General features: G+C 41.8%; 1 protein-coding gene across 4 annotated transcripts in view; it reads right to left on the reverse strand.

The window, feature by feature from the left end:
* Positions 1–889: 889 nt before the first annotated feature.
* The window catches only part of pak1 (p21 protein (Cdc42/Rac)-activated kinase 1), a 28120-nt gene continuing 15178 nt past the window's right edge, over positions 890–13831 (reverse strand). Inside the window, exons 5-19 of one of the 4 annotated variants that reach the window (XM_079565725.1) lie at positions 10052–10245; positions 9870–9970; positions 8448–8601; positions 8329–8366; positions 6489–6551; positions 4909–5064; positions 4657–4831; positions 4216–4285; positions 3800–3848; positions 3606–3718; positions 3070–3187; positions 2848–2947; positions 2563–2759; positions 2328–2465; positions 890–2197 (exon numbers count right to left, since the gene is read on the reverse strand). In XM_079565725.1, coding sequence (XP_079421851.1) covers positions 2108–2197; positions 2328–2465; positions 2563–2759; positions 2848–2947; positions 3070–3187; positions 3606–3718; positions 3800–3848; positions 4216–4285; positions 4657–4831; positions 4909–5064; positions 6489–6551; positions 8329–8366; positions 8448–8601; positions 9870–9970; positions 10052–10223 — 1734 coding nt within the window. In that variant the 5' untranslated portion in view covers positions 10224–10245 and the 3' untranslated portion in view covers positions 890–2107. The remainder of the gene's footprint in view (positions 2198–2327; positions 2466–2562; positions 2760–2847; positions 2948–3069; positions 3188–3605; positions 3719–3799; positions 3849–4215; positions 4286–4656; positions 4832–4908; positions 5065–6488; positions 6552–8328; positions 8367–8447; positions 8602–9869; positions 9971–10051; positions 10246–13831) is intronic. The other 3 variants (XM_079565726.1, XM_079565727.1, XM_079565728.1) reach the window with 3 other exon arrangements.

A 13831-nucleotide genomic window follows, 5' to 3' on the forward strand; every position in this document is an offset into this window, starting at 1 on the left:
AGTCTGCTGAGGTACGCTGGATGGATCAGCAGTTTTTTTTACAAAGCTAGACAATAATAATAGTAATAATAATAATGATGATAATAATTTAAAAAGTAACATTTTTTGTCTTTGTTCCATTCTCTTGATACACATTAATAGAGGATTTTTATCACACCACGTTTTACACATTCAAATGATAGGAATGTACAGGAGCAACCACAGAGAGGGGGCGGAGTCCGTGTCGTCTCTTGTTGTGCTCGTCGTCGAGACCTGTACATTTTTGAACAGCGTCTAGTCCTCGGGTGGGACGTTCACACCCGCACAGGGGACAGTCTGTGTGGGCCTGCACACAGTGGGAGTGCATTTCCGGCTTCTTGTCCCGATCGAAGAGTGTCCGATAAGCCCAAAAAAACATAGTATCCAGGAGTGCAGCGGAAAGTGTGTTTGTCCTCTTCCAGGGTGCAAAACATTGAATGATACATACAGCGACCTGAATATTTGTTTTATATTTTGGAAAAGGAAGGTGGCCTCCTGTCTTATTTACATACATACATAAATATCCTAACAATCTATTTGAAGATGAGATACAGTGTATAGTTGGTGTAACATGCATGGGCTCTGTTGCGACCTCCTCTTCTGTACAATAGCTGTACAACGGAGGTAAGTATGACCGAGCAGCTGACCCAGCACCTCAGAGTGGAACATATAGGTGAGGCGTTTATCTATAGTGCAGATTGAGGCAGTTCCCTAACACGCACCCACTCACACGGGGAAAGCTAAATGGAATAAAAATACACGTTATAAAAACAAAGCAGACATAATAGCCTTCTCTTCAGCATTTTCAACACCGGTAGCAGAGGTACGAAATAATAATTTTTGCTCCACAGTTTCCGGTTTTGTATTGGTCTTAAAAAAAAAGAAAAGGAAAAAGACAAAAACTTTCTCAAAAGCCACTCACTACACCACACACAGATCACGTAACAAACGGCACCTAAGACACAATTGAAAAACCACAACGAACCGAAAGGCTGCGTTTCCTCACTCATTTCTGTTCAGCCCAAAATGAGGATGACGTATTTTTCTAAACCGAAGCAGAGTAAAGTACCGTATTATATGTAGCTTGGGTTTGTATATCATTTCCACTTAGTTGAGATGTAGTCCTGCTTCTTTGTGGCACTGGCACATGTAAAGCAGCATAGAGAAGCAGTGCTGAAGCTTCTGAGCAGTGTGCGCAGAAAGTTGCAGCATGCTGAAAAAGTGAACTGTACTTTGGTGTATATGGTTGGTTATTACCTGAATAGAAATGTGGTCAGTAAATACACCTATTTAAATTGTTATGTATTAGTGTGTGTTTTGTTAGTTTAGGGTTTGGTTAAGATTAAGGTTTGCTTTTGTATTTTTCCATTACGTTACCTTGCTCGTACCTTGATAAATAGCCGTTTTCAAAAGCACTTGACTAATATGTACTGTAAACCATTCTTCATGTTAACATTTTGGTGACATGGAGTGACCCATATAATTGTAAACTGATGTTCCTGCAATATCGTAAGATAAATACTAAAAAGCGGACTCACACAGACACACAATCGCACTTGTCCACAGTAATGTGCCACCTTGAGATGTGAAATCTGCAGCAGTGTTGCTCCACACGGTTGTCGTCATGCAGGAAATGTAGGATCTGGAGTCCCTCTGTAACAGGAGCTTTGAGGCCACACTCCACAGAGGGAGAACTGTCCTAAAGCGTGGAGCGGGAGAGGGATGACAGGCTGCCAAGGTTTTATTCACTCCTGAAGTTTCTTGCTTGTACCAATCTTCTTTTTCTTTTTTTGGTATGGGAGCCTTTCTGAGAGACGCTTGCCATTCGAGCACACATTCAGACACAGATTGTGACGCACCACTTGAGTGCTGGAGAAGGAAACATGGAGGCAAAGTTTGAGCAGCGTGCACGAGAGGCTGCAAGGCCAGTGTCCGTCCTGCAGAAGGAGCCTGGGGTATATAGTCCCTGTGCAAAGAAATCACACAGTAACCCATATAATGAAGTCCCAGTCACGCACTGTCCATTCACCCAAAATGCACTTAGTCCATGTTAAGTGCTGCAGCTTTGGGTGTGGACATGGCGTACGTTCTAGCGGCTGCTGTTCTTAATGGCTTCCTTTGCAGCTACAATCAGAGGCGTCAGGCTGGACAAGGGCTTCGCGAGCTTCAGGAAATTATGCTGCATCAGAACAAAATGCTATTATTGGCAAATGGACATTATTGCGGTATAAAGGTAATGCTTTGGTGCACTAAAATGTTTTTCTCCAGAGTGTGACTATATGGACATGATGAGACAATAGGCTTTTTACCTGCAGTAGCTCCTTCGCTGAGCCTCTGCGGTCCACGTCCATCTCCAAACAGCGATTGAGAAAGTCTCTGAACACAGAGGACAGTCTCTCGGGGTTTTGCAGCTCAGGAGTGCCATTAGTTGCTATAAGGTACAACGCCTTGGCAGAAAGCAGATAACAAAGTTATAAACTCAGTGTTCATTTTATAACATAATAAAGCAATGAACTGGAGCATCATCTTAAACAGTGCTCTTACCCTCAGGGGATTTTCATTCAGATAAGGGGGCTCTCCTTCTACCATTTCTATTGCCATGATGCCCAGGGACCAGATGTCCACTTTGGGGCCGTAGGCTTTTCTCGTCACGACTTCTGGAGCCATCCAGTAAGGCGTGCCGACCATTGTACTGCGCTTGTTCTGCTCTGGCGTTATTTGAGCGCAGAAGCCAAAGTCAGCTGTAGAGAGAGATTTAGATCAATGAGTGAACATACAAACATTTTTATGATGCCGAACTTATGTTTGTAAAATATACATTTGACTTACTGAGCTTGACAGATCCATCCATGCCAAGGAGGATGTTGTCACTCTTTATGTCTCTGTGGATGACCTGGTTGGAGTGTAGGAAGTCCAGAGCCTGAAGACACTGTGGGCACAGAGAAACTGCAAGTCATTTTTTGAACGATAATATAAAGGTCACTTTCTGAGTGGCACAGAGGACTGGCATCGAGAAAAAACTGCTGATTAAGTGTAAAGTTGGCGTGGTACCTCTCTGCAGACCGCAGCGATCTGGCCCTCGTCCATACACGTCTCTGTCACGACGTCTGTCAACGAGCCGCCTGCCAAATACTCCATCACCACCCACAACTCGTCACCCACCAGGTAACTGAGGGGAAAAGGTTAACAAATGTGACAAATGAGTATATGTATATGGCTCTTTGGTGGACCTTAAATTAAAACGTAAGTATTTAGAGAGTTTTGACTTCCAGATGTTCAATAATAATAATAATAATAATAATAATAATAATAATAATAATAATATTAAGCGTATGTAAGCCTATTTAACAGCATGTAATGTACACACTACACTGTTGATTGAATATCATTTGTAAAGACATTTGATCATTTCCTGTGATGAGAATCGACAGCAGGTGGCAGTAAAGCACAATTCCCTGAGAGACTCAATTATGGGGACATTTCAGGGAGCAGGAGAATATAGCAGAAACATAAAATCTGTTTTTGTGCTTATCTATATTTGAGAAATGGGTCTGTAAAACGCCCTATGCTTGCGATATATAACCTACCTGTCGAGATAGTTGACTATATTGGAGTTTTTGTTTTCCCTCATCACCAGGATCTCATTGATGATCAGCTCCTTCTTAGGCTGTTGCTGCAGGTTCATCTGCTTTATCGCCACCTAAGACAATGACACAGTCACATTTAGTATTCCCATAAAATCTCTCCATATGCTCAAATAGAGCAGTATTTTTGAACAAACCTCTTGACCAGTTGCTATGTCGATTGCAGTATAGACAGTGCCAGATGCCCTGGAAAACAAAGATATCATGATACAGCTCTGATGTTTTAGCACTCAAAGAACTGACTCAAAAACACAAGTCAATGCTTTGACTCAGCAAATGTTTGAAAAAGGAGACACTAATAAGTTATGGTTTCCAATAAGAGTGAGCCATCAGAGGAATGTATGCGGGGATTCAACCCTTATTTGGAAGTAACTCCTGAAACCAGAAACCTGCTCCTGTCCTTTCTCTGTGAGATACAGTACACCAGCGTGCACTCAGCGCTCTAAATAATAAACCAGCCCCTGCTGTTCTCATGGTGAGTATACGTCAACACAAGCCAAGCTTAACATAATATACCAAACTACTACTACAGTTAAAAGAGATACTGACTTACCCTTGTCCAATTTTTTCAAAGCGTGTGTACTTCTTTTTGGGATCTCCCACACTCACAATACTCCCTGAGTCAAAAAGAAAAAAAAGGCACGTATAACTGATTAAGCTTGTGTGTGAGGGAGAAAGCAATCCTATCAATAAGCATAGAGAGTAAATAATAATAATAATAATAATAATAATATCAATTGTATAAGTAATACATTGGTATTATTATTATTATTATTATGTAAACATGTAATTTCCAAAGTCCAGTGCATCAATTCACTCAAAGAATATGTTCCGTAAACTATGAATGATGCTTTGGAGAACGAGATGTGCAACTGCGGCTGAATACAAATGAGAATGACTTAAACATTTGATGAATCTCAGGTATCTGTGATTCTTCTCCAGACCCAGAGATCGGATCATATCTACAGAGATGTGTGTTGTTTTAGATACTTACTGAGTCTCTCCAGGATCTCCTCGTCTGTCATCTTGGACTTCTTTCTCTGCCGGTCCGTGTGGCGGTACAGGGTGTTGGGCGTGTTGTCAGGCTGCACCTGGGACTCGGGGGGAGTGGGCACCTCTTTGACTGGGGTGGGGGGCTTTGGTGGATCCATGACGGACCGTGTATAAATCTGATGGACAGACATAAATGAACGAGTAGAACCAGGAGTGGAGGGACAGATGTTTGAGCCGGTGTGTTTGAACGTACAGATTTGGTGTGTTCTGGTCGAGGGGCGATGATCGGAGGCACCTCATCCTCCTCCTCCTCCTCTTCCTCCTCCTCTTCTTCTTCCTCCTCCTCCTCATCCTCCTCTTCTGAGACCGGAGGGGCGATGGGGGGCTCCGTCGTTGAAGTTTTGGCACCCTGTGTGTGAATAGTTTATTATTCAAATGGTTTTGAGTTTAGCAGCAGGACTGAGAGGAGAGAAAGACCATCTCCAAAGTGTCTATTTTTTTATCTGCTTATTTATGTCATCAGCAACAATGGCAGGTTACAAAGAATGAGTGAACTATTTGGCTATGTATTAGATGGAATGACAGAAAAAATGTCTGCAAAAAGTAGGGAGACATTGTGGTATCTTGCATTACTTTTTTATACACATGTAGTATTCAGTTTCAGTCTTTACGGGTCGCTGGTTGTGAATTGATGGTGTTGTGCAGTGCTTGAGTATGGTACACCACAAACCAGAATAATATTTGTATTTTGAAAATAAAATTGAAAATAAAATTTGGTTTTAAAGTAAATCTGCAAGAAGATATCCCAACATTGAACAACTCTATGCAGAAGTCAAGAAAATGAAACAAGGAGGAAACATAAAGGTTATTCTAATGATGGTGTTGGTTAAAGTGATGAGAGTCAGCTAATGTTAGTACTGTCTACAATAGTGGTTCTCGAACCTTCCACACAAAGCACCACCTCATAAAATATTCTACCTTCCAAATGCCACCAGACCTAAATCAAGATCAAATCAGGACTAAACTGGGTCTGAATTGGACTAAATTAGGCCTAAACTGGCTGTAAACCATGTCTGAATAAGGACACATAACCTAAAATTACTAAAGCTTAACTATATCTAATTAAACCAAAGTCTAAAATTGCAGATGCGCCAGAGTGCTACCTGAAGAAGCCCAAGTCCCACCAGAGGTACATGTACCGCAGTTTGAGAACCACTGATCTTCGTCACGTAATGAGAGACAGTGAGTTTTTCCACAGGGATCCTATTTACTGTTAGTAGTTAAGTAAGTCTTCAATGTGTTATTAAAAGATAGGTTTAACTCATGTCAAGTCACAAAAGTGTGCTGCCCATTTCATAGGAAATGTTTTCTCCGCTAGCAGTGCGTGTAGTCATGCATGATGAGGTAGTGCGCTGAGTGATTAAAGGGGAGTGAAGGTCCCAGTGAGCTGAGGTGGGCCTCTGACCCCTCCAATCAGGACAGGCCCAGCTCTGCAGGAGATGAGCAGCTAAAGCAGTGTCTGTGCTGCTTTTCACAGCCATGCGGTAATGTCTACAGCCTAATGGTGATGAGGTTTCAGGCATTTCACTGGGAATGGGACAAGAGTATGATCTCACACATGCAGAGGTTGGATAGTCACAATCCTCTGTGGCATGCGCCCCTGCCCTGCTGCTTCAACAAGAAGCAGCTGAATAAGAACAGAAAAGGTGCTCAGATCAGAAAGGCAAACCCCCATCAGTCCAATTAGGAAGTGTCTCTGAATCAGGAGGATACAATTTAGCAGAAGAAGCCAATGGAGAGGTAAGTCAAATGGAGAGTAAATGTAGGAGTTACCTTGTCAAATAATGCGCTGCAGGTTCTAAGGCTGACTGGAGGCCCGGACGACAGCAGCCGGTTCTGAATGTTAAAAATGGGAGCATTTACTCAAAACAAAGCCACACAGTGTTGAACAGAGGACTTTTGAGAGGGAGGGGGAGAGGGCAGGGGGGTATGCTGCAGAGCGCTGGACGTCTGGTCCATCTTTATCTTCCTAATACACAGCAAACCACGGCTAATCATGCTCAAGTAACTCAATGAATACTTGTTGTGTTGATGGTAGTTACACAAGATTTGCTTTTTGTGTGTGAGTAGGAATAGAGCATGTAATAAAAATAAGAAAACACTATTCCCTCAATATCTGGATCATGGCTGAACAAAGAAAGATAAACGTTATAACAATATTTAACAACTGTCCTAAATAAAAGTGACATGCAAGAAGAGGTTGAGACTAAAACTGATGAGTCAATGTTTTTTCAAAGGGCCATCTTAGTAAAATAACCTTACAGACGGACTTCATTAGCCAGTTTAACTATGGGCAGCTTTAGTTTGATGAACTGTTACTACTCCTAAACAAAGGCAACACTAAAACAAAACAAAATAGTAATGTCTGCGCTGGTGCCCAGTCGGAAAACACTAATCGAGCTTTTCCGAAACAGCGCGCCAACAACACAGCTCTGCTAATCACCTACACACAAAACATGGTCCTGAGATGATAGCGGTGTCTTGTTAAAAATACTCCAGATGCTTTTGAGATTAATCATGCATCGCACAGAGGGAGCTGTTTGCGCACTTAGAAGCTTACAGCCAAAGGAAACACTTTAATTCACTATTCACACGTGGAAAAGACTGGCCTCAGCTGCAATAAATGGCAGTTCAAGGTACAGGTCGAGCACAGGTAACGTCTCAACAAAGACCAGAATGAAAGCAGCTCTCTAATGGACCATCAGAAGACGAGCAGTTCAAAGACTACAGGCCAGTGGGGGTATAATTACAATTTTATGCATTAAAGCAGCCGGATAACCGATGAGCCAACACAGATAAAAGCTGTGAAGGAGAGGATACATTTCATTTATGGATAATTTAGCAGACGTATCTCGCTCCGTCTCCCGAGTCTGTGCCATGAGATGCTGCAGTTCAGCTCTTGGCTCCTCTCTTGGCTCAAACAGTGCTCGGATGTAGCTGAGTCACCTCTGCGGGACTCGGACCACTGTGACAGAAATCTCCTCGCGCACACTGAAGACTGTCACCCGCTCGCTGCTCGTGAAAAGCCCAGCGCAGAGTAATGCCAGTGTAGTCGCCCAGGGCATCGAATCCAGTGAACACTTGGATTCCACTTCTTTACGCAGCTGAGCGTGCTACAGGCCACAGCATTCAGAGCATAGATTACTCTGGCCAAAGCTAGGAATGAGGTCAACACAGTGGGAGTCCTCCTCCTCGATGTAGCAGGGCTCGTCTATGGCTGTTTCAAAATCTGGTTAAGTCGATTGGAAAAATAAACAAGAGCAGCAGTGGCTTCCCTCTCAGCAGTTTCTGTGGCCGAGAATCACACTGGCATGGCCTCAACATTCAAGGCACTTGGCTGCACGGAGAGCAGTAAACTCTCTCCAACAAAGTCAGAGATTGTTGAGGACTATGTGTTGAATGAACAAATAAAAAAAGAAAGATTGCAGCTCTGTCTTCACTTGATGAAAGTGGAAGCATTAGGTACTTACCTACAACATATATTTTACACAAACCATAGTAATACTTCACCTACAGTACTACTTTACATTTACAGCAGCACAAACTGCCATAATTGCCATAGATTGGTTAACGTTTTACTCTCATTAGGCATCGATTTTGGTCTGAAACTTACCAGAGTATTTGCCGCGATGTACCCATGTGCGGATTTGTCTAAAACAGAAATAAATATCCATTGACAATGCTCAAAACAACAACCTCAGACTTCCAACCTTGCAGACACAAGACACTGACCTCCGGAGGTGAAGCTCATGTACTTCTGGTTGTTGACGGTCTCTTTGGAGTCATAAAACTTGAGCACGTCCAGCACGGCCTGTGGGTTCTTCTTCTGCTCCAGCTTGGTGATGTTGGACGTTTGGAGGAGCCGCGCCCATTGCTCCGGGATTCCCTGTGAACGCACCAAACAAAGAAGTTTTGGGGTGACTTTTTTTTTTTTTACACATGGACAATCAAGACAATCATGACACAGATTTTCAAATGGGCAATATTCAACAAGACACTGATTATATCTTTCAATGGTAAAAACAACAACATCTCATTCAGGGCCAAAGTACTTCTGCTCTATTCAATCAGTCATTCGATGGAAATCAAAACGTATTAGGACTACTGGACAATATGGCAGGTTCAAGAAGTTATCAGACTCTGAATTATTTCTGTTTTGACAAGGAACAGTCGTAAACTCAAACCTAACCTGCTCAGGTTTCAGAAGTATGATAAAATTTCCCATAGATTCCAATTCCAACGCACGACAGAGGCTAATCCGCTGTACATGGTAACTACTGACCGTAAGAAAAAGAAATACACGGCTAAATGCTTTTATAGCTTTCGGATAGACCTTTCACGTTTACAAGTTAGTACTTTTCTAATTAGCTTCTCTCATTCTTTTAACCTCTTAAATATTTGATGTGTGTACTAGTCATCGCAAGGCTGAGCGAGCTTTAGACCTTGAAATGAACCACGGGCCTTTTCTTTTTTGTCACATCTTCTCCGCGTTTTGTCACATTTTTTTGGTCACTTTTCCTGCATGTTTTTGCTGCTCTTTTGTCACTTTTTTGTCTTGTTTTCATCCTTAATTTCATCGCTATTTTGATGCTTTTTTTAAGCTTTTGTAACGCCAACCTGGAGAAAATGTGCTCGGTTCAGGTGGGTTTAAGTGTTGCAAATGAACAATATAATTCTATATATTTTATACTGATTTTTCTACTATAAATAACTTGAAAAACTATGTAAACTGTAAAATGTATTGACGAAAGAGGAATTTTAGGAGAGACATACTGTATTTATGAAACTGATCAAATAAAACTACTCCCTTGCTCTTATAAGAACCTCTGTGCTTAGGTCAATCACAGAAATCTAATATATTTCATTCAAAGCTCTGTAGACGGATATGTAATTCTTTATTAAAAAAAATTGTTAGACCATGAAACCCAAAACCTGCAGGTGAAATGTAGCTAATGTAATTTCAGCAGAAAAGGCAAAAGAGACTCATTTTCATTCTAGTCACTCGCCTTTCTGACTTCGTGTGAGCAAAACTACATTAAGAGTCACCTCCTGGGAATGTCTGATTTGAGAAGAGCACACCAAATATAAAACTATCACCCTGGAATAGAAATGTAGAGAGGTCCGTGCATTTCTACGTGTAACAGCGATACTCACTGTGAATTCTCCCGTCACGGCGTCAAAACCAACGTGGATGGTGTGTTCGAAATCGGAGGGAAGCGATATCTCGGGGCGCTCCTTCTCCTTCTTTTTGTTTGCTGCAGAAAATAGATAAAAATGCTTAATATTCATATGCTGGATAGATAATTTAGTCGGTGCATGAGAAAGTAGGTACTGACTCTTGTCTCCCCCGGGGAAGATCGAGCGCAGGCGGGCTTTCTTGTTTTTCTCTTCCGGAGCCATTGGAAGCGGTTTGGAGGCGTGATTCACTGATGAAGAGTCGCGGGAACTACTGTTCATTCTCAAGGGGGGGGCTGGTGGTTTCTCCTCAATATCGACACTATCAGACATCTTTAGTAACACTCACAATGTCCTGAAACAGAGAGCAGATGGAGATGGGATTTACTACCGTTGTCAAGGACAATACGGAGAGAGAGTGTCAACAATAACAGGAGAACTGCAAATCAAGAGCATAGACCTCCACCAAGGCACTGGCTCTTCCAGTTCACGACTTAACACAGGCAGCTTTGTGCAGCGACAATCAAGAACAGTCTTCCTGAAGATACATGTTCCAGCAATGTCCTAATGTGTAGAATGAGCTCAGACCTATTCACCACAATTGCCTCTAAAATCCTGCACTGTCACCCAAAAAGTTGTTACTTCGGGTCTGAAGTGCCGTCATGCACGAGCTTAATATAGAGACTGCAGTTACGCGTAAGACCTGGGGTGGCAGTAGAGAGCATAAAATGACCAACTTGCATCTAGTCTCTTTAGAAGGTGCATTATGCAACTTTTTATGTGGAAAAAAATGTTGATATTTGTGTGTATTTGACCTTGTACTGACCCAGTGGCTGTATGAGCGGTCAGCATGATGCCTTTACTCTCTATCACATTGGTCTCTATGATGCACCAGGATCAATTGTTTGGCAGGTTTTCTCTGCTGACGGACCCTCTCACCAGAAAATCTACAAAACAATAGACCCTGGAGCTTTATAGAGACCACTGTGATAGAAAGTAAAGGTGCCACACTGACCACTCATACAGCCACAAGGTCAAATACGCACAAATATCACCTTTTTTTTCCACATAAAAAGTTGTACAATGCTGCTTTAAGTACATGCACACAAGTAACTTTATTTGAAGAGTAATATCATTTCCTAGTGCAGTATCAGTGCCGTTATTTCAAACAGTTACTGAATACTCAACTAGTTCTTATTTTTAGTATTATTTTCAAGTAACATTACTCCCACCTAAATACTTTGGCTTCTCTACCCACCTCTGCTCTGACCTGAACTCATATGTCAAAAGTAAATTTGCCAAATTATTGTTATAACAATAATAAGTGACCCAAGAAGCCACAATATAACTCATAATCACTGACTGAGAGCTTCACAACGTACCCACCTAAAAAAAAAGCAAAAAAAATGTGCAAAAATTGAGTAGGTTGTGATTTTTCTAATTCATTTTAACGTCCGTTGTCGTTGATGTGTAATCTTTTATGGACACAATTTGAAGAAAGAAACCAATTTGGATTCAATGTTCAATATTTAAAAAACATATCATTTTTCTATATACGATGCAGCCCTACTACCAGTAAACCAGCCTTTACTATGATGTATGTACTAGTCATCGCAAGGCTGAGTGAGCTTTAGACCTTGAAGCAATTACTACCATAAACCATGTTGTGTGAGTTGCTATAAATAGCCTAACATGATTCTAGGTCATTTGGTCACCATTGCATGCACGTTTATAAGAGCTTAAATCTAACTAAACGGGGTAATCTGAAGGGTAAAGTTGACGTGTGCATAAAGAGACACTGAGACACAGAAAATGGTATCACGGAAAGGCAAATCCCAGATCTGTGGCCTCTTTCAGCTGAGCACTCCTGTTACTGTGACTATCTTTGCTGAACGCACCACTGGGTTTTGAGACACTTCAGGAAAAAAAAAGAGGAACATTTATTATTGAAGACAGTCTAAAAATGTAATCTCTTACCAGTAAATCATCAACATACACAGACGTTATTTCCCTTATACGAACTGGGACCCGGTCACTTACTCCCTGATGTCCCGTCCACAGTCCCATCACCACCATCTTAAGATTCAGAGTCTCGCCCCGAGGCCAGGCCCATCATGTGATACGCTCAGCAGCAGCGTCCCAGAAAGCAGGCCATCCCACCACCCCTTATAGTGCAGGCCTACATTAGCAACAAAGAGTGCTCCGTGGCTTTTACTGGGCGCACGTGGACTCGAATAAGCAGCACACACACCTCAGCGCACGCACAGAAGAAACAGCAAGTTCCACGGATACTTTGAAGCAACAATATTGCTTTAGCTGTCATTTCAAAACAACTGCTTCAAAGGGCTTTTACTGGAGAGATGAAGTTTTATTTCTCGTTGACCAGTTTTTTTTACTTGTACATCCCTCTATGTGTATTTGAGAGCGGCACAAAATGGCACGTTCACCCTCAGGGAATCAAAACTTACTCTTCTTGCAGACAGAACGTACCTTTGTTTTGACAGATGCTGGGATTTTGGGGTATTTGGGATATTTGCTTAACTATCATGCAATGAAAGTCTTCAAGATTTGACCACAATCATTACACACATGGTCAAGGGGTTTTCTATATAGCACATATGAACAACATGAACATCTCATTTCTGCCAACAATGATGGGGCAAACAACACAAGCAAAACGGAGCCAACAGAACTGTGAAGAAACATTTTACAGAACAGTGTAATACCTGAAAGTGTAATAACATGGTAATTAAGCACGGAAACCCAATATTTCTCATGGCAACATCACTGAGTGTGAAGACCTTAACCTCTTAACCCCCGCCTTAACCGAGCACAATTTCTTCAGTTCGATTTTACCCAAATCTAAAAGCTTCTCGACCAGAGCTTACAGCCTATGGGCCAGTGTAACGTCTCACTTGAAAGCCGAGACCTACAAAACTGATCTAAGCTTGTTCTTCACAATGATGAAACTTTTTCGTCGTATTTTTTGCTGCTTTTTATCATCTGTTTTTTCATCACTTCTTCTACATAATTTTTTGTGGCCATACCACCTTTGCTCTGCCCGATCCTGTCAGACCTTGGAAGGAAAGCAGGGAAGGGCCTGGTCGATACTTGGATGGAAGACTGTTTGGGAATTACCAGGAAGCCTGAGTGAATGTAGTGAGTGAGTGAGTGGTTGGTGGAGGTCGGAGGGGCCGATGGCGCAGACTGGTTGCCTCGCTTCCGTCAGTCTACCCCAGGGCAGCTGTGGCTAAAATAGTAGCTTACAACCAAAAAACATTAAGTGAATGAATAATGCAAAGTAAAGCGTCTTTAAGTGTCCAAAGCACTATATATAACCGATGCATCATTATTATTATTACTTTTTCATCACTTTTTGTCACCTATTTTGTTTTGTTTTTTCACTATTTTGACGCTTTTTTCAAAAACCTTTTAGATTTAGGGTAAAGTCGATCTGGAGAAAATGTGCTCGGTTCAAGGTTGGTCTTTTCTTGGTAATTATGCAAAAACGCAAAGTGCATTATCCCAGGAAAGTGCATGGTGAAATCAACAGGGCTCGACACTGGACACTGAGGCCAGTCTTTTTTACTGTTATTGCCAAAGCCACAATCAAAATGGCTGCAAACATTTTGCAAATATTTCTAAAAATACATGTAATGAAGGCCTGCAGTTGTGAAGGAAATGTGAATGTATTTAGGTTTCTCATTGCATTCTATATACACACAGCAGGCTACAACTAACGTTCAGAAAGATATATACTTGTATTCATCTTTACTGAGTGGTGGCTGGTGAGATTTAAAGATAGCCAAGCCCTGATCAGCTCTAAAAATAGCACATGACAAAGTTGACTCACTGCTGTTGATCATGTAATGGCACCAGTTTGAGCCAAACAGCTGGAGGGCATCCTTTACCTGAGAACATACACTACAAGCTCTGCTATT

This window comes from Gobius niger (assembly GCF_951799975.1).
Source record: "Gobius niger genome assembly, chromosome: 11".
NCBI classification, from domain to species: Eukaryota; Metazoa; Chordata; class Actinopteri; order Gobiiformes; family Gobiidae; genus Gobius; species Gobius niger.